Here is a 19,808-nt window from a genome sequence, read left to right as displayed (position 1 = left end):
CTTTCAGTGTGTGCCCCGTGTGTTTTGAAGTTTTGCACACATTTAGGGTTGTCATGTCGTCCTGGAGAATGACCCCTATGGAATGTCCCTTGTGGCATTACAGAAAAGAAAGTGGGCCGGCGCCACGGCTCACTAGGCTAATCCTCCGCCTAGCAGCGCCGGCACACCAGGTTCTAGTCCCGGTTGGCGCGCCGGATTCTGTCCTGGTTGCCCCTCTTCCAGGCCAGCTCTCTGCTGTGGCCAGGGAGTGCAGTGGAGGATGGCCCAAGTGCTTGGGCCCTGTACCCCATGGGAGACCAGGAAAAGCACCTGGCTCCTGGCTCCTGCTATCGGATCAGCGCGGTGCGCCGGCTGCAGCGCGCCGGCTGCGGCGGCCATTGGAGGGTGAACCAACGGCAAAGGAAGACCTTTCTCTCTCTCTCTCTCTCTCACTGTCCACTCTGCCTGTCAAAAAAAAAAAAAAAGTGACAGACCCATAATCCTCACGAATATAAGTGTAAAAATGTCCCACAAAGTACTAGCAACTTAAACCCAGTGATTAAATTAAGAGGCTAATACATTCTGACCAAGTGGAGTTCATCCCAGGGATGCAAATCTTAACATTAGAAAAACCACTCTGTGTAATTCACCATTTTAATAGACAAAAGAGGCAAAAGTCCTTAACAAAATGTAAAATACACTCAGAGTCAAAATTATCAGCAAACTAGAGATTGGAGGAAACTTCTGGAATCTGCACCCAGCATCACGCCTGATGATGAAAGACCGCGTGCCTCCCGAGCTGGGCACCGGGCACGTCGCTCATGCTCAGCTCTCACAGCTCGGCGCCAGGACGGCAGCTCAGGCAGTAAAGCGAGAAAAGGAAATCAGAGGCACAGGGGCTGGAGAAGGAGAAATGACAGCTGTCTCCTCTTAGGTGACACGATCTATCTACGTGGAAAACTGAGAATCTACACGTAAGCACCCGGGACCAGCAGGCAGGTCCAGCAAGGCTTCAGGATCCAAGGTCAATGTGCAGCAGCCAGCTGTGTCTGTCTGTACTAGCAGTGAACAATTGGAACAATTACCGTTTGTAAGAATACCATTTATAGTACATTTTAGATATGTGAAAATGAAATAGTATGGAATTATATTATATGAAAATGAAATGCTGAGGTATAAATCTTAGTGCAGAAAATTGAAATCCATGCATATTGAGGGGTCTTTACAAAGTTCATGAAAATGTTTATTGTAAAATTATGATTTCAAAAAAATTTTACACAACAAGCTTTTAATTCCATTTTCTGTGAACTTTGGGAAATACCCTTATGTGTGTCTGTGTCTGTGTGCAGATTCTATACATACAAAAATAAGCATAGCTAAGTGTGTAGACACGGAATATACATGCATGTGTTTCTTTGCTGTGTCCACTGAGAAGATTGAGAAGCAGAGATATCCCAGTAGCAGTGAACAACTTAATGCCCAAATATTGGCTTCTAAATACCATTCTCAGAAAAGGGGCCAGAATCTTGGAAAAGTTACTTATTTCCATACTGAATTGGTGAAAACAGAAGCTGAGCTAAACGTGTGTCAGAAAATAGAGAAATACTTTATAAAAGAGAGAAGAAAGAAAGAAAACAGAAGAAAAAAAAGGATGGGGCATGTCGAAAGGACACATTAGCCAAACTGGAAGATCCCCCGGTACCCAAAGCTGAAACACGGAGCAGTAAAGTGAATAATGGCAGAACTGGATCATAGCCCAAAGGCCAAAATAAACATCGCTGAGCCCATCCTGATATGAATAAATGATCGAGTGAGTTAACAGGGGAGGAGGAAAAGCCGTCCCCTACAGAAGCATCCCAAGTAATAGATGTGGAAGGGATGCAGGAAATGGAAGATCAGCATTGAACCCTGAAGTTGTGATTGCTGCAGCCAAGATCCACCGGCGAATGCTGAAATGAGTGGCAGAACCTCAGAAAGGGAAGGGTATTTACCCCCCTTTAACTCCTCCCAAATATTTGCTAATTATAAAGAGGGAAATAGGAACTGCACAGTGGAGGACTGGCAGAACCCCTGTAAGTGATCAGGGTTGGCCTCACTGGTGTCGACACCAGGTACCCACTACCAACAGGTGCCCTTGCCTCAGTGAGCATCAGCGGGCATCAGCTCAGAATCTCACCAGCAAATCTGATTTGGGGAGGACGCAGGGCAAACCCAGATTGAGGCGCAGCCTTCCAAACTCCCGATCCGGACCCTTCTGAAGTGTCAAGGTCGTGAACACCAGCGACCCCTGAGAATTGTCAGAGATCCGAGGAGACGGAGGAGTCACAACAGTCAAGGCAGCCCTGGGTCCTGGGTCAGACTCGGCCAGAACAAGACATCCGTGGACCAGTCTGAGGCCGCGTGGTAGCAGCGCCGTTCTCATGTTAGTGCCTTCGTTCTGGTCATCGTGCTGTGCTCAGGGAAGCCGTGAACACCAGGGAAGCAGGGCGAGGAGTTCCAGGAACTCTGTTCTGTCTTTGCAAGTCCAGAATTATGTCACTGCCATGGCGCACTTGGTTAATCCTCCGCCTGTGGCACCCGCATCCCATATGGGCACTGGTTCTAGTCCCAGCTGCTCCTCTTCCAGTCTGGCTCTCTGCTGATGGCCTGGGGAAGCAGTGGAGGATGGCCCAAGTGCTTGGGCCCCTGTACCCACGTGGGAGACCAGGAAGAAGCACCTGGCTCCTGGCTTCAGATCAGCGCAACTCCAGCCATTGCGGCCATTTAGGGAGTGAACCAACGGAAGGAAGACCTTTCTCTCTGTCTTTCTCTGACTGTAACTCTACCTGTCAAATAAATAAATAAAATCTTAAAAAAAAAAAAACTCTTAAAAAAGCTGAACGATCCAGATAAGGATGGTAGGGAGGTGAAGTGGCTGGTGTGCATGCTGGGAAGTGAAGGGCAGAAGGGACTTTGTGTTTCTGTAGCCACACTCGCAAGTCCGAGCTGGTTACCTGGGGCCCCGGGAGGGAAGGGACTCAGCCAAGGACACAGTAGCTGGCGGCGCAGAACCCGTGCCTGGGTTTCCTGGCTGCTGACAGAGGCCGCTTGGCATCCCAGCCTATCTGTGCCCTGGGCATGGACTTCCCTGTAACTGTGCAGGCAATAACATGTGTGTGTGTTTGACATAGACTTCCCAGTTGTGCTTGCACGTGCCGTGGGCTCCGTTCCCGCCGTGGGTGTCTGTGTCCACCACTGCTAGCCTCCAGCTGACGGCGTCTGTGTTGTGTCTCGTTCACTTCAGCAGAAGTTGGAGACCAGCAAGAGGCCTCCGTCTGGAACCTCCACTACCTCCAAGAGCACCTCCCCCACCCTCACGCCCTCGCCCTCCCCAAAAGGGCACACGGCCGAGTCCTCCGTGTCCTCCTCCTCGTCCCACCGGCAGTCCAAGAGCAGCGGCGGCTCCAGCAGCGGGACCATCACCGACGAGGGTGAGTGTCCTGGCCGCCCAGAGCCACCAGGTGCCCGTGATCACCGTGGCCTTCCAGGGCAGGTGTTTTGTTTTTCGTCTGTTTAATTCATGGGAGGTCTGTCCCTCTGCTTCCCTGGTTCAGCGTTGCATTTTTGTCTTCCCCACGCTGAAGGTGTAGTCGCTGCCGCAGTGGTTTTGCCTGTGTGTCCACGCATCTGCCGGGGAGGTGCGTGTGTCCTTGCCCTGAGCCCTGTACTAACCCGAGTCGCTCTTGCAGAAGGCAGGGCTGGGGCGTGCTTCAGGCCTGTCTGGATCCAGGAGCTTCGGGGGTGCCTCTCGCCCGCCCAGGCGGTGGCAGGCAGCGTCAGGCTTACTCCATCTTCCTGCTAACCTGTAACCCCAGCAGCAAGAGCTCGCCCTCTCGGGGCCTGGCAGAGTGCTGCAGCTCAGGGCCCTTGGCCAGCTGGGCTGTGTGGCTAGCGACTCGGCTCCCTTGACCAACTGGACTGAGCATGGGCAGCCGGGCGTGCCTCCTTTCCTCGTGCAGAGCTGAGACCGCGTGTCCTGCGCCCACTCTCCCTGCCTCTCGGTCTCGGTGAGAAGAGGCCACAGAGCCCCACTGGTGGGGAGGAGCCAGGGGATCCAGCGGTGGATTCCTCCCATGCCCAGGGTCCCAGGCAGGAGAGCTTGGTGCTGCAGGCACAGGGGCTATAGCCCTCTCCCACCCTCAGATGGCTGTTTGCTCCGAGAGTCTTCTGGAAAAGGAGCGCCCCCAACCCGGGATCTCCAGCTGGTCCCTGCCCGCCCGCCTGGCAACCTCTGCAGACCCCTCCCGCTGGTGGCAGGGTGGCTAGGCCGGCGATAACGACACGACGCCTCTCAGCCTCGCCAGGGCAGGGTGCAGCCGCTTGCGCTGCGGTTACAGGTACAGATGCCTTCAGCTTCCGAACCTTAGGTGGTCGTGATGAAACGGGGTCAGACCTGCGCTGTGGCCAGAGCCCAGGTGTCACGCAGGGCTGTGACTGGACAGCAGAGGCCCATGGAGGTGGGGCAGTAGCAGGCCAGAGCAGGGCCTTGTCCCAGTGACAGGACGGGGGTGAGCCTGTGGTTAGACACGGCCATTACCAGGAGCTAAGTGATACAGACTCAGGATGAAGCCAGTTATCTTACATATACAAGTGGGATCTGCTTAAAACCAAACGCATTACTCATCGTTTTAGAATGCTCTGGAGCGTTGGCACACGTCTGTCCCATCACGGGGCAGGTGCAGTGTAGGGAGCCACGGCGGCCATTGTGGCTCTCCCAACCTCACTGTCCCGGGCCAGGGGATCAGCCAGCGCCCCCGGTGAGGGCCCACTGGCTGTGGTATCCAGGGTCCAACACGTTCACACGGAAGGCTGAGCTCCTACCATTTGCTGTCATATTGTGAGTAACGCCGGGAGTGAGGAGGTTTTCCTCCAGCGTTTGTAACCCTTTACCTGACCGAACCAAGTTGCTCATGGGAAGTTCCCACATACATCTTCGTTGCTCCATTTTTAAAGAAAGCTGTCAGCCACTGTCCTGTTGGACCTACGCTCCTCGGCTGTGGATCCAAGAGTAGGGGAAACCAGTCCCGGCACCGGGTGCGAGTCAGCTTAGGTGGAATTCACAGCAGAGTGTTCTACACGCTGTTGGGATTTGGAAGTTGAACACAGTAAACTACGCAACTGTATACACGCGTGCGCCTCCTCCCAGAGAGCCAGCTGTGACCTGCGCCCCGCCGTGGACAGAGGCTGCGTGTGGGTGGGGGCTCGGCCCTTCTCATGCACCCCAGCTCAGTGGTCCCTCATGCCAGGGGCTGGCTCAGCCGTCCTGCCTGTCCCCACACGCCCTCACCTCGGCCCTCGCCACAGTGACGGGGGTGGTGGAGCGGGTGCTCACCCACTGCGCTCAATCCCAGCGGTGTGGCCTCATCCACAGTAGGCACCCACGCTTTCTGTGCCTCTCTCTCTTCTGGAAACGGGGACGGTATTAGGATCTACCTCATGGGGTTGCCATCAGGAGAAATAGGCCATCCGCGCCCAGGGTGGTGGTGGCGAGCACTGCGTTAGCTGTCGTCTTCATGACAGGTGCACCTCTGTCCTTGCATTCGCAGCAGGCAGTAGGCACACTGGTAGCTGCTGTGGGATGGGTGGATGGGAGGGCGGGTGAATAAAAGAAGGAATCTAAGCCTCCTAAGCTCTTCTTTGGGCTGCACTCGCTGCCTCAGGACCTTTGCACCTGCTCTTCTTGCTGCATGGATGCAGCCTAACGCTCGTCCCCTAGCTCGTTTCCTTACTCTGAGAGAGGCCTTGCCTGGCCACCCTGTGCAGAACAGGGGCCACCCTGTCTGTCACCCCCCGCTCCCCTGCTGCCTCGGGCCCACCAGTTAGCTTGGTGTGTTTTGGTACCTGTTGAGTCCCCGGGGCCTGGTCTTGGACCCCCTATTTGACACGTGAGTGACTGTTTCTTAGTCCCCCCCCCCCCCAAGTGCTAGTCTCATCTCCTTTATTCTGTCTGCTAGCCCACCTCTCCCCTGGCCCGGGCCCTTCCGGCTCTGCTGTCGGCACCACAGCCTTGCACACCTGAGCCAAACCCTGACTGTGCCCCGAAGCTGCCCTGTCCGGCTGCTGCCCAGACTGGCCGAGGACGCAGTGGCAATGATGCTGCAGCCTTGCAGGAAGGAGGGCCAGAGTTCTTGCCCCAGCAGCTGCCCCCAGGAACCTGATGCTTGCAATGTGGGAGCGTTGGCCCCACTCCCTCCTTCGCAGCCTCAGTAGGGTTCCAGGAGATGCAAAGGGCCTGCCCTGGGGGAAGGGCGTGGCCAGCAGGTGGCTCCAGACCTGTCCACCAGAGGGCAGCATAGATCTGCTCGCTTTGTTGGGTTCCTGGTAGAATTGCATTGGACATAAAATCGCCATGACTTTATGGACATTTGAGGAGCAGGCTTATTTTAGATTCATTTCTAAAATGTGTTTTCTTTTTTTTACATCTTCTCCCTCTTGAAGATGAGCTGACTGGAATCCTTAAGAAATTGTCACTTGAGAAATATCAGCCCATTTTTGAGGAACAAGAGGTAAGGGTAATCTCTCGAATGTTATGTTCGGTCTCTCTGAGACAGGACTTTGAGTGCGCAGGGGTCCCTCTGCAGGCCTGGGTGCGTCTTCGCCGACACAGCCGCAGCGTGGAGGCAGAGTCCGCGGGCGGCACCCCCAATTCCTGGGGCCCCACTGCTGTCGTGACGGGTTCTGGGATTCTGAGAGAAGTGCGAGTGCGTCCTGAAAGCGAAGCTGCGTGGGCTTGGCGGGAAGGCTTGCAGCCGTCACGGGGCCCGGGAGCAGGGCCCGAGGAGTCCACGCGAGGGTCTGTGGCGATCTCGGAGAACTTCTATTTTTTCAGAAGCGCTCAAAACCACGGCCAAGGGAAAAGCAAGCTCCGTTCTGCCGTCTGTCGGTGCCTCGCCGTGGTAAGCGTGGAGTTCATGTGCGTGACCTGGCTTAGCGCTCCTCCCAGATTCACCCCTCACAGGACTGCAGACACGCGGCCGCGGGAAAACTGGGACCCCGAGGTTCAGGGCCGCCGTGTCCGTCAGCTGCAGTGCAGTGCTGAGGTCTGGGGCGGACCGTCCCTCAGCTGGGAAAACAGGCTGATCCCTGCCGCGGAATGCGGCCAGGCGCCGGGCAGGTCCACTCGGAGGAAATGTCTGTGAAGACGGAGCATAAAGTGGTGGTTGCCCGGGAACGGAGGGCGCGCGATGGGCAGGAATGCCCGAATGACCATGCCCGTGGTCACACAGCTCCGTGAAGATGCGACAAGTGGGTGCCCCGTGTCCCCTCAGTAGTGACTGCCTGCAGGTGAACTCTACGCTGACAGCTCTACGCTCAGGAATGCGCAGTTCCAGCCACGCAGACGCCCAGGCCTCGCTGTAATCACCGGCGAGCAGCGTCCTGCAGGAACACTGGCGATCGCGGCGCTGCCACGGGCCCCCCTCGTCGCCTGCAGGGAGTCTGCGGGGCGTCCGTTCAGAAGCCAGCAGGTGGACGCGGGGTACAGCGACGCCCGGCCTCCACCTGTCGCTCGGCCACGTGCCAGCTGTCGGCCCCGCCCCCTCCGTGTCTCAGACTTGGGCGGCGATCTCCCTTGTCTGCGAGAAATCGGCCCCCGCTGCTGGTGGGTGCCTGCGTTCCCTTCACGTATCCCTGTCCTCGCGATGCTCAAAGCACGCTGGCGCTGCCTGAGGTCCCTGCGTCGGTTGATCAGGTGGCATCTGCTCTGAGACCTCAGCTTCGTCCCCTTTTGTGAGCAGGCTGCCTGGGAGTCCCACGGCGCTTGCTTCTTCGGAGGTCTGCACGGTTTCCGGGCACAGGGGCTGACGTGTGTTCCCGTGGACATGGGAAGCTGCCGGCGCTTTAAAGGGAAGTGGGACAGCAGGCCATGCAGTATTTGCTGGAAGTCCCTGGAGACAGGCAGGCAGCTGGGGCCTGAGCCAGTGCCCGGCGGGGCTGGCAGGTTTCCATGCGTGTTGGGGTGGCATGAGGTTAGCTGCCACGCGCCCAGGTCTCTGCCGGCCACAGGCGCCTGCCCTGGTTGGGAGCCGGGCTCTGCTAGGGCAGCATGTAAGCTGCTCGGCACCGCGGGGTTTGCCCTCTGTTGGGACCCACGACCCAGCGTTGCCCTCGGAGACTTGGCAGTGGGGAGGTCTTAGCCCTGATCGCCCCGGCCTCCCTGCCGTAGGGATACTCCAGGTCCCGTGCAGATGCCGGAAGTCACCTGGCACGTGCTGGGTGGAAGGCCTCCCGGTTACTGCACGTGTCTAGGCGTCGGAGGGAACACAGGTGCAGAGTGAAGCTGATGGGCGACCTTGCCTTGCCGTACCAAAGCTGGAGACAGACTGATAATCCTCATCTTTGTGTCTGTGTTAGAATGGATTTGGTCTGACTGGGCACATGGAGACCGTTGGTGTTGTAAACTAAAGAAAAGGCTATTTCCACCACAGAGAATCTGGAGACAAGCCACCTGACGTCTCTTGGCTGTATGGCCCTTGTCCTCAAAGTCCAGTGTGGCCACTGGAGCCCAGCCATCACGCCCGCATTCCAGGCAGCAGGGTGGGATGTGCCGGATGGGATTCCCCAACTCGACGTGGAGACCTGCTCTGTCCCGCTGCTGCTGAGGCCGTTCCTGTCTCACAGGCATGGTGCTGGGTGTTGTCGCTGGTTTCCCAGCTCCTTGCAACTTCCCTCCATCCCGCCTTAGAGGGCCAGAGGTCGCCGCCTTTCTCCTGGAACAGAGGCTCTGCGTGGCTGCCCAGGGCCTGGGCAAGGCTGACGCGGCTGTCAGGGTCTCAGCTGCGCAGTTCTGAGATGCCCCCTGCTCCGGGTGAACCCTTCCCAGCGGCTTTCGCCCTGACTTGCTGTGTCTCCCTCGTCCTCCAGGGGGAGCGCGGGGGAGCGCAGCCGTGTGCCTGCTTTTCTCTCCCTGCACGGCAGGGGTCGCAGCAGCATCGCCTCTCTCCGCACAGGCCTGGGGTTTTCGCCAGGCTGGCCGCCCCCTCACTGCCTGCAAGTCTGTCCTTATATTGTTGCATTTTAGGGTCTGCCCCACCCCCGAACCCAGGGCTGGGTCTGAGAGTTTGTTTCAAATGCTATCGTCAACCAGGCCTTACGCGTAGAGTCCAGAGGTAGTAGGAAGGCAGCCTCGGCCGCCTGTGACGCCCCTCCCTCTCCCCAGGTGGACATGGAAGCCTTCCTCACGCTCACCGACGGCGACCTGAAGGAGCTGGGCATCAAGACCGACGGGTCCAGGCAGCAGATCTTGGCGGCCATCTCCGAGCTGAACGCGGGCAAGGTATGGGAGGGTGGGGCAGGAGTCCTCTCTGCTTGCTGCCAGCCGTGAGAGCGTCCCCGGGCCATGCTCTGGCCTCGTCCCCGCGGGCGTCCTGAGAGAGGCCAGCCCGCATGTATGCTTCTCTGCCTGTGCCCCCACCGCCCCCAGGCACCTCTGTCCCCGCCTGTGCCCCCACCGCCCCCAGGCACCTCTGTCCCCGCCTGTGCCCCCACTGCCCCCAGGCACCTCTGTCCCCGCCTGTGCCCCCACCGCCCCCAGGCACCTCTGTCCCCGCCTGTGCCCCCACTGCCCACAGGCACCTCTGTCCCCGCCATGCTTGGTGAAAGTGTCCCTTGGGAAGCATCAGCCCCCAGCCCCGGCCCAGGCGATGCCCTGGTCGGAGTCGGGCCAGCCTGGGTTGGAATTCTGGTTCCTCCATGGCCTCACCCTGTTCCCCAGGGCAAGGCAGGCACCTCTCCGGGGGGGGGGGGGGGACGGAGAGGACACAGCGGAGCGCCTCGGCTCTGCCACAGAGCCATAGTCACCGTTGTCATTGGCGTCCCACTTGTGTCGTCTAACACCAAGTTCCACTTCCATCAGCTTTAAAGCTGAGATTAGCACTGTCCCCTACCCAATGGCACCCCCCTAAGAAATGAACCCAAAAGGCAAAACCAAAAACAGCAGGTCAGACAGACTTTGCAAACTCTCATGGTTGCTGTGGGCTGTTTGAACTTTTTCCTTTTTTTTTATTTTTAAAGATTTATTTATTAAAAGGCACAGTGACAGAGAGGAGGGAGAGAGAGATCTTCCATCTACTGGCTCATTCCCCAGATGGCCGCAGTGGGGAAGACAGTAGTCTGAGATCCTGTCCGGGTCTCCCGCGTGGGTGCAGGGGCCCGAGTGCGTGGGCCGTCTCTCTTGCTTTCCCAGGGGCATTAACGGGGCTGGATGGGAAGGTGGAACAGCCGAGACCTGGTGGCTTAACCCACTGCACCGCAGTGCCGCCTCTTCTCCTTATAGGGGATGGGTTTTTCTGCCGTGTGTCCCAGCAGCCGTGTAGCCGGCTCGCTTACCTGTCACTCGTTCACGTCTCGCCCAGCGGCTTCCTGTTCGTTGGACAGCCGTGTTCTGGCTGGGGCGCTGTAATTAGCAATATCACCATAACAGACATTTCTGCCTCTCTCCTCTCTCTGTTGTCTTTCTGTTAGGCCGTGTTGCACGATATGAGGTTGTGTCAGAGAGCATGACCAATTTTATGGTTCTTTCTGTCTGTTGCTGGATTATGCACAGAAATACTGAGCAGACAGACGGCACCGGCAGCAAATACATATTCATGCAGCACCTCGCCACTCGCGGGCCTGTCTGCACGTAGCTCCTGCTCAGCCCTGGATACAGCCCGGGGGCCGGTACCTGGACGCCTCCCCCATCTAGGCTCCCAGGGACGGGGGCACCGGAACTTCTTACCCTTCTTGCTGTACTGGGCTGCGTGGAGGCGGCGGCTCCTCCCGGCCCTGCCCAGGTTGTCCCTGTGGTTGGTGTCATCTTGTTGTCGCCTGTCTGCGGGCTCCAGCGCGATTCTTCCCAGCGGAATAGGGGGCGTGCGCATCGTTCACGAAGCTCAGTGCTGTTCCCCGGGCTTCCCTGTCTGCGCTTTCTCCTCCGCACAACGTGGCCAGTACTTGTCACCTGTCCCGCTGGCCGGGCCAGCCTCCCTTACAGGCTCGGATGGCAGCGGCGCCTGCCTTCCCCATGGGAGGGGTGGGGAGGTTGCTGGGGGTGGGCCGGCTAAGAGTCCTGAGAGCCCAGTGCGGCTCACAGCGCCGACCAGAGCAGGCATGAAGCCGGGGGGCGCCGATTGATTCCTGGTGGAGAGCCCTTCGAGTGGCTGTGTGCGTGGTGTCCGCACTCGGATCGCGTGGTGCCAGGCAGTGTGCTCCGGGCGCGTCACCCATGACTCCTGTGGTGGTCCTTCCGTCCTCACAGCAGCCACCAAGGTCGGTTCCAGCTTGTGGATGCGGCAGCCGCGCACAGAGAGATTAAGACGTGTGTCCAAGGTCACATGGCCACATACATGGCAGAGGCAGGATCAGAACCCAGAGTCTGTGTCGACTGCTCCAGTGGGACCAGCTGGCAAGCACACGAGAGAGAGGCGCGCGGTGCCGCGAGAGCTGCTGAGAGTGGGGGCCGCCCCTGCAGGCCAGGGCCTTTCCTGATGTTCCTGTGAAAGGAAGAGGAGCAGCCACTGGTTAAGGGGTGGGAGAAGCGTGTGGACCAGGCAGAGGGAAACACATGTGCAAAGGCCCTGAGGTGAGGATCCAGGGAGCACCTAAAGAACAAAAGAGTGGGCGGAGCACAGTGAGCACAGGCGTGGCTGAGGGAGGCCAGGGGACAGGTGGGGACTTCCAGGGAGGCTGAGCGAGGGCCTGGGGAGGGCCTGGGTGAGTGCTGGCAGGAGGTGGTGGCCCAGGGGTTGGAAGACCCTTTCTCCTGTGCCCCAAAGGCCAGCCATGTAGGACAGGGAGAAGGAGTGGAGGGGACAGCCGAGTGTAGGCCAGTCCAGGCCGGGAAAGGAGGGAGAAGGTTCTGGAAGTAGGTAGGGGCAGGGGAGGGCAGACGGGGAGGTGGGTGCTGGCACAGTGAGGCCTGTGGATGGCAGCAGCTGGTGCTCCTCGAACCTCCTCTCTGCCCCCAGAGCTGTGGCCTCCTGGGCTTGGGGTCTCGGAAGGAAGGCAGCCTGGGCTGGTCTGCAGACCTCGCCAGCGACACCAGACATCCGGAGCCCGCCCCTTGTCTTGACGCTTACGTGGATGGAAGCTTCCTGACTTTCCTCTCCAGTCCACTGCCCCCCACACCCTGGGTCTGTACCAGTGTGCGTCCTGCGCCGGGCAGGACCCGTCTGGAGAAGCAGGAGGCACAGCTGCTGCCTCTGGTGGGCAGTGGTAGGGGAAGGGCTTGGGAAAGGCCCTGATGTTGTAGGGTGACCAGTACCAGAGGAAGTCCTCGGGAAACAGGGCTCCCTGCCATCAAGTGTCACAGAGGAAAGGCGCAGCTGGGGGGAGCTGGCATCACGAAGCCAAGGTCAGTGCTGTTGCACTGCTCCTGGTTGGCATTGCAGGCCTGTGCTGGTTCTTAGATGAGCTGCGGACTCCTCGGGCCATGTGTAGCTTCCAGGAGCCCTTGCCGCAGTCCCTCGACACCGTGGCCTCGCTGGGCCACGCCTCCCTTGTGGCCCCGACGCCAGTGCTCCGGCCTCCCTGAGCTTCGCCTTCTGACCTTCTTTCTTTTCCTGGGGCCACCAGACTTGGCCCAGAGGGAGTCCATCGAGGTTCAAGTCTGCGTACACGCTGGAGAACCCCGAGCAGTGCCTGCGGGAGGAGGTCCTGGCCCCTCGCCCCCCGTCTTTCTGGCTGTGGCTCAGAGCCCACGGAAGGGGTGGGGAGCCGCAGTTCCCGAGTCTCAACAGAGAACAGCGCTGTTTGCGGGGAGGGGAGCACAACCTTTGTATGTGTAAGTTGTACACGACCACACGAGCCAGGCTTGTCATAAACAATGGGCTTCTTACATTTGAGAAACAGAAGGAGACAGGCAGACAAACCGGCAGCTCTCGCCTGCTTGTCCACTGCCCAGATGCCCACAGTGGCTGAGCTGGGGGTGGTAAGCCAAAGCAGGTAGCCAAGGGGACTCAGTCCAGGGTCTCCACATGGGTAACAGGACCCCAGTTCCTAGAGCCATCACCGATGTCTCTCAGGGTCCACGTTAGCTCGAAGCTGGAGTCAGGCGCGAGAGCTGGACGTGGAACCCAGGCACTGCAGTACAGGACACGGGCATCCCAGCTGATCCCCGAAGTGCGGTTCTCACACAATAAAAACGAACTTAGAGCATGGAGGCCTGTTACGAGCCAAAAGCCAGGCTCATACAGTGTGATGTCACCTGGCATAATAAACAATTTCAGCAACACACTGGCCTCTCGGATTGGTCCAGCCGCCTCCGCCACCTCCATCAGTTACTGGAGCTGTAGTGTGTGCTCGGGTCTGCTCATTTTTTTTTTTTTTTTTTTTAAACAGGCAGAGTGGACAGTGAGAGAAAGAGAAAGAGAGAAAGGTCTTCCTTTGCCATTGGTTCACCCTCCAATGGCCGCTGCAGCCGGCGTGCTGCAGCCGGTGCACCGCGCTGATCCGAAGCCAGGAGCCAGGTGCTTCTCCTGGTCTCCCATGGGGTGCAGGGCCCAAGCACTTGGGCCATCCTCCACTGCACTCCCGGGCCACAGCAGAGAGCTGGCCTGGAAGAGGGGCAACCAGGAAAGAATCCGGCGCCCTGACCGGGACTAGAACCCGGTGTGCCGGTGCCGCAAGACGGAAGATTAGCCTAGTGAGCCGTGGCGCCAGCCGGGTCTGCTCATTTCTGAAGTGAGCTACGGCGTGGAGGAGGTTCTCTGGGAACGGCCCGAGTGTCGCCCTTCCATGATCCTCAGCCACTGCTGCTTGCTCTTCCTCTTCTCCTTTTTTTTTTTTTTTTTTTTTTTTTTTGTGATTATCAAAGCAGTGCATGTTCATTTGATTAAATTTGCACAGCACCAAAACAGTGAAAAGATTTTTTCTTTTTTTAGAAATCAGACTCCAACCGCCTGAAGGCCTACCCTGTTCATTTTTGGGCGGATGACTCTGCAGTGTTGCGTGCCAACTTTCTTTTTCTTTGTCCAATATGACAAAGCTAAATTTGGGTCTGTGATTTTACATCCTGCTTTCTTTGTGTAACCTAAAATCTATGCAGCTGCGCGTCATCAATAACTTCTCAATAGAACAAACGTGCACAGGTGTACTAAAACTCCTTTCTTCAAGAAAGAGCCCTACTTGTTGGATTTGTAGATACCCCAGCTCTGTACTGTTGGTTCCGCAGCAGACAGCTGCGCTTCCTGGTTCTCCCCTCCTCAGTTGGCACCTGCAAGCGCAGAGTCGGAGAGCCAGCCTCGGGGCGCTTGTGCGTCCCCCCAGGTTACCCTCTAGAGAGAGCCTTGAAAGCCACACCCCAGCCGCGGCCTCGCCAGTGCCCAGTCCTCCCAGCGTGAGGTGTTCCTGTTTGAAATATCTATCAATCTATTTGAAAGGCTGAGTGTCAGAGAACAAAGGTCCTCCATCCACTGGTTCACTCCCCAAGCCACAACAGCCAGGGCTTGGTCAGGCTGAAGCCTGGAGCCAGGAGCTTCATCCGGGTCTCCTACGTGGGTGTGAGGCCCAAGCACTTGCAGCCAGGACTGGAATCACACTCATAGGGGCACTAGGTCCACCCAGTTTGTGTTTTTAAACCTTGTTGGTTCGACAGGCCAAAAAAGTGCCTCATTTGCATTTGCTTTTCTGTAGGTACTGCCTAAGTTGAGCCTTTTTTTCCTGCATTTAACAGTCATTTGCTGATCTTTGAGAGGTTTCAGACAGGTCCTTTGAGAGTCTGGTTTCACATAGGGTGGTTATAGGTGTCATCTCAGCCGCTTGGGGCTGCAGAGATGGGGGGGGGGTCATGGTTGGAGTCGTGCGCAGGTAGGGGGGTGAGCCGCGAGGGCTGGGCCCGGCTCGCCCTAACCTCATTTCTCAAGCCGTGAGGGCCGAGGCGGGGATTCATAATGAAACCACGTTCATTATCACGGGCAGGTGTCATTAGCCCCATTTTACAGATACAGAAACTCAGCGGAACGGGGATGTACCTGGGATGCCACCACGGAGGAGCGGGGGTTCCCGAGGCTCTGCCCCACCCCGCAGCCTTTACCCCTGTGTCGTGGGCCCTGGGGGCCGTTTCTGCAGCTGCTTTACAGTCACCTGCAAGTCCGTCCTCGGGCCCAGGAGACCCGTGGTCCCTCGCTCCCGTCTTTCTGGCTGTGGCTCAGGGCCCACTGAAGGGGTGGGGAGCCACGGAAAGGGTGAGGAACCGCAGTTGCCAAGTCTCAGCAGAAAGCAGTGCTGTTTGAAGGTGGTGGTCCGCACAAGAGGGCCCTCCTGGGGCAGGGGCGTCCATGAGATGCAGGAGAACAGGGTGGCGCGTGGGCCCCTCGGTGCACAGCTCTTCTTTCTGCTCTTAGCAGAGACGAATCTGCCTGTGTCATTTGCTGTACACTTGGACCACATTTGTTTGTTAATTTAAAAGCGATGTTCAGTCTGCACGGCTGCCCAGAGGGCAGGGCTGCGCCGCCTCCCACTGCCCACACAGGGGCTCTGGTGTCAGCAGGGGCCGGGTCAGCTCCCCTCACAGCTGGGCACGCCAGAAGGGTTTCAGAGTTGGGATTTTTTTTTAACGATTTTATAATATTTGCATATGCATAATGAACTGTCTTGGGGTCGGGAGCCCGCTGCATAGAACTCGCTTAAGCAGCCTGGAGGTAATTGCACACAGTGTGTTGTGTCTGTGTTTGGGCTGTGCCTGTCACACAAGGCCAGGTGTGCAGCTTTCCCCCGTGTGGCGTGGTGGCAGCGTCACAAGGCTTTGGAGCACTTCGGGTCTTCTTGTGAGCGACGCCCAGCCTACCAGTGTATTGTCATCCCCTCATAGATGGGGAAGCCAGGGCCAGAGAGGTTAAGCCTCTTGCACAAGGCTTACCCAGCTGTGGGAGAGATGGAGTTGGAACCCAGTTCAAATCAACCTCCGTGTGCTGCTGCCTCGCAGCCATGTCTCTGGGTTTGAGGAAGACCTAGTCCACCCTCTTTCCCTGGCTCAGGTGTGCGTGCGGGGAGGTTCGTGTTCAGGGGTGGGTGAGGAGTGAACCGCTTCGAAGAGGAATCTCACATCTTTTGCACAAGGAGCAGCGAAGGCAGCTCGAGCCCCCAGCCTGTGGCACACTGGGCTGCCACTGCGTCCTCTGGAAGTCTAGGGGCTGCACAGATGCACAGAGTGAGCCCTGGAACCCAGCAGGCCCTGCCCTGTGGGCACTGCCTCCCCCCCGCCCAGGGCATTGGACTTCTGCGTCCCTGGGGGCCCTGCCAGCCCCGACAGGCCGTGGCCAGGGGTGCCGGGAGAGCTCCCGACTCAGTATGTTTTTATTGAACTCAGTCCTCTTGTAGTTAGGTAATTTATTTTCCCAGGATGCCCATGGGTCTTTTCCAGTGTGCGCTGAGCATTACCAAATGCTGTGGTGATGGAATTAATGGTAAAAAGATGTAACAAGACTTTCTGTGTCTGTTTCCAATTCCCTCCACAGGGACGCGAGAGACAGATCTTACAGGAAACCATTCACAACTTCCACTCTTCCTTTGAGAGCAGCGCCAGCAACACCAGGGCCCCTGGCAACGGCCCCTGTACGTGACCTCCTCCTGAGCCTTCTATGCCTCCAGCGTCAGCGCTGACCCCCGGTGCCTCCGCACACAGCCAGGGCCGCGGCCCGACTCCCTGACGCTCGCCACGCTCTGCCACACCCTGCCACACCGCCGTGCCTTAGTCCCGGCTTCCCTCTGCCTGGGACACCCTTCCTCCCGGGCCTGCTGTGTCCAATTTTAAGCTCATTGCTTAATCTCGTCCGTAGTGCGCCAGCAGGGCACGCGATTTCACGGTGACTCGGAACCCAGCTTCTTTGGTCACGTGCTCTGCCGTCCCTGGGAGCCTCTGGCAGGCGGAAAGGGAGACTGGAAGAAGCACAGCCACCTCTAACAGCCTTGCCGTAGCCGACACACGTCACTGCTGGTCATGTTCCGCCGGCCACCGGTAGTCACGTGGCCTCCCATGGATGCAGAAGAGGCTGGGAAATGTCTCTGCAGGCAGTGGCTTCCCAGCCACAACTCTGGACCCCGACAGGAGGTGCGGATTTTGGCGGAAGGTTGTCCCTCCCCGCCACACCTTCCCCCAAGCGTCTGCCACAGTCCTCGTGATCCAGGTCACCTGTGGGGGGTCTGCCTTGACTCCGTCACACAGAGCAGCCGGCACAGCTTGGTATGCAGCTGCTCTGGCATTTCACCGCTCCTGCCGCAAACAGCAGGCTCAGCATGTGCGTGTGGAATGCATTTTCCTGTGTTGCAAAGTCAGCCTGTTGTGTGGGGGGCCCACGGTGTGAACCCCTTCTGTCTGGCTTTCGGCTTCCCCCTCGGCAGGCTGGTGGGCTGGGACTGCCTGCTGCCCACCCTGTGTCACCGTGGGGCTTCCTGCTCTGCAGGTGGGAACAGAACCCTGATAGGTCACCTGGCACAGGGACTGGTGCTCAGATGTTCCCGCCAGAGGTGTGGAGCATTTGGGGTTTCTTCCACACCCCATAACGTTCCTCATTAAGGGACTGGCTCTAGAGGGGGGCCGTGCTCAAGTGCCTTTTCTATCATGTTTTATTGTAGCAAGACTCCAACTTTCAAAGTCCAGTCGCTTTCTGTCGTGTTGTCCCGTGAACCCTATGTTCGGCCTATGCTTGCTGCGTTTCTGAGTACAGAGACGAGGCAGAGCCACGCCCCCTCCCTGAAGGCCTTGGTGGGCAGAAGACCCGTGAGCCGACCGGCCCAACTGGGAGAGGCAGAGGGCGAGAGAGGGTCAGGATCCCAGTCCAGCTCCCACCCAAGGCCGCCCCACTGGCCAGGGACAGCTTAGGCACAGCGTGGAGCCTTGGTCTGCAGCAGATACCCAACAAATGGTGCCTTCACAGAACTCTGACCGCCGTGAGTTGTGCGGGCCACGCGTGGGCTCCTTGGCGGACGCCCTCTCAGCCGTCCCTGCCCTGGCCGCGGAAGCCCGTCCCCAGCTTCCTCCATCTGCGCCGAGGCCGAGCAGCCACGGCTCCTTCCTCACCCGCTCCCTGCCTGCCTGCGGAAGACGACTGTGCAGGTGCTAGAAGATAAAATTTCATCTTGGAAACCTTCTCAGGCCCCGTCCTTTAAGGAGTCACGCTCCCGGAGCGCCTGCCCTGTGCCAGCAGCATTCCGGCATTGTCTGTCCTCGCGTTCAGCCCCGTCCCGTGCAGGGGGTGGCGCGCGGGAGGAGGCAGCTGCCGGCCAGTCTTGCAGTCTAGCAGGAAGAGCTGGGTCAGAACCAGACCTGGTGGGCTCCACAGCCTGGGCCTTTTCCACTCCTGTAGACTCCCAGGCCAGCAGCACTCACGATTCTGTCTCAGTTTGCTGCTATCCTGGGGTGATCCGTAGGCCCGGAGTTGTTTACTCCTGGAGTCCATGCCCCCTGTGCTCTGTGCTCTGATACCTTGTGCCTGCTTTTTGCTGTTGCGGGTTTTCATAACCCATAGGCAGTGAACAGCTTCCACGTGGGAGCATCAGAACACCGTGAGCCGCTGTGCTGGGGTCCGCTTCCCACAAGTGCACCCCTCCACCTGGGGACCCTTCCTACCCCAGCCTGCCTCTGAGAGGCTGCTCCTCCCACGGGTGCGTCCCCTACCCAGTGACTCACCAGCATTTCTCTGAGTGCACTCCTTGGAACTCAAGGGTCACAGGTTGTTAAGTTTTTCTAGAAAAAGCGGAGGAGGGGGCCATGGTCAAGCGCATTTGGCAGACCCCGGGTTTAAAGCTGAGCTGCCCAGCCATCTTCCTGGGCTTATGGCATCCCCCACACCTGCTCACAGAACACTTCCCGACTGCTTTTGCAGGACTGGGGTTTCTGCCTGATGGGGACACTGTCAGCAATGAGCTTCCAGCCCTGGCAATGGGCTCTCAGGGCCTCAGCAGTGCCAGGCCCTCGGGAACTGCCTCTCCCCTCCCAGGCAGTCTGCTTGGCAGTAGGGCATCAGATGAGGGGAGCCCCCGATGCTGAGTGGGTGGGCACCCTGCTCAGAGGCCTCCATCCCAGGTGCCTCCTGCAGGGTAGGTGGTCCCAAGTCCCAGCATCCTACACAGGGTCCTGCTCGTGTGTGGAGTGGCCAAGTCCCCAGAGTGCCCTGCCTCCTTGCTTCAGTGCCAGGCCATGTGACGGAGGCCAGCTGGCTTTGCGAGGGGAAACTTGACCGTTTCATTCACCGACACTGAGTGTCCACTGCACTGAGCACCTACCCTCCACCAGCCCCAGATGAGATTCATCTTGGCCCTCGGGGAGCCTTAGTGCCGTAGGGGGCCCCCCGCACCTAAGAGAGGCAGTGCCGTGTGCTGGGGGTCCAGCACAGGGAAGGTCCCCATCCACAGCACAAGCCTGGCCTGGACAGTGCTGGAAGGGGGACTTAAGGACAAGGCTGGGCATAGCCGGCAGGGCTGGGAGGAGGAGTGAGAAGACGAGCGTGAGGGCAATATGGATTGGCCAGGTTTGGTGCTTTACATTCTTGCCTTTGAGATGCGTGCAGGTAGTCTGTTCCACAAAGCACTGGCTCACACAGCCCTTTCTCCCCGGGTGGCTCCTGGAGCCTCCATTTCCCTTTCAATTAGGAGAGGATGATGGTCCCCATGGTGCTGAGGACCAGAGGAAGGGGCAAGAGCCCCTTTACACCCTGGCTCTCCAGGATGGCTGCACATTTTAAATGCGCCCTCGCCCTCGCCTTCTTTCTCTCCCACCTACCCCAGCATAGCCACAGCTGGGCGGGTGAGGCCAGAGCATCTGGGCCACATCCCTCTGTCAACCCTTGCTTCCTTGAGGCCCTGGTCCTCAAAGG

General features: G+C 58.4%; 1 protein-coding gene across 6 annotated transcripts in view; it reads left to right on the top strand.

Annotated features, from left to right (window-relative positions):
- Nucleotides 1-18,079, top strand: part of ANKS6 (ankyrin repeat and sterile alpha motif domain containing 6) — a 54,532-nt gene extending 36,453 nt beyond the window's left edge. For 4 of the 6 annotated variants that reach the window (XM_089318763.1, XM_089318772.1, XM_089318778.1 and 1 more), the window contains 5 exons: nt 3,263-3,449; nt 6,457-6,524; nt 9,176-9,292; nt 16,452-16,548; nt 16,773-18,079. In XM_089318763.1, coding sequence (XP_089174889.1) covers nt 3,263-3,449; nt 6,457-6,524; nt 9,176-9,292; nt 16,452-16,548; nt 16,773-16,897 — 594 coding nt within the window. In that variant the 3' untranslated portion in view covers nt 16,898-18,079. The remainder of the gene's footprint in view (nt 1-3,262; nt 3,450-6,456; nt 6,525-9,175; nt 9,293-16,451; nt 16,549-16,772) is intronic. The other 2 variants (XM_089318774.1, XM_089318768.1) reach the window with 1 other exon arrangement.
- Nucleotides 18,080-19,808: the final 1,729 nt, after the last annotated feature.

This window comes from Oryctolagus cuniculus, chromosome 1 (genome assembly GCF_051225735.1).
Source record: "Oryctolagus cuniculus isolate XC-2025 breed Fujian yellow rabbit chromosome 1, ASM5122573v1, whole genome shotgun sequence".
In the NCBI taxonomy this organism is placed as follows: domain Eukaryota; kingdom Metazoa; phylum Chordata; class Mammalia; order Lagomorpha; family Leporidae; genus Oryctolagus; species Oryctolagus cuniculus.
The sequence above is the reverse complement of the archived record's forward strand: the minus strand, read 5'-3'. Positions and strand labels throughout refer to the sequence as shown.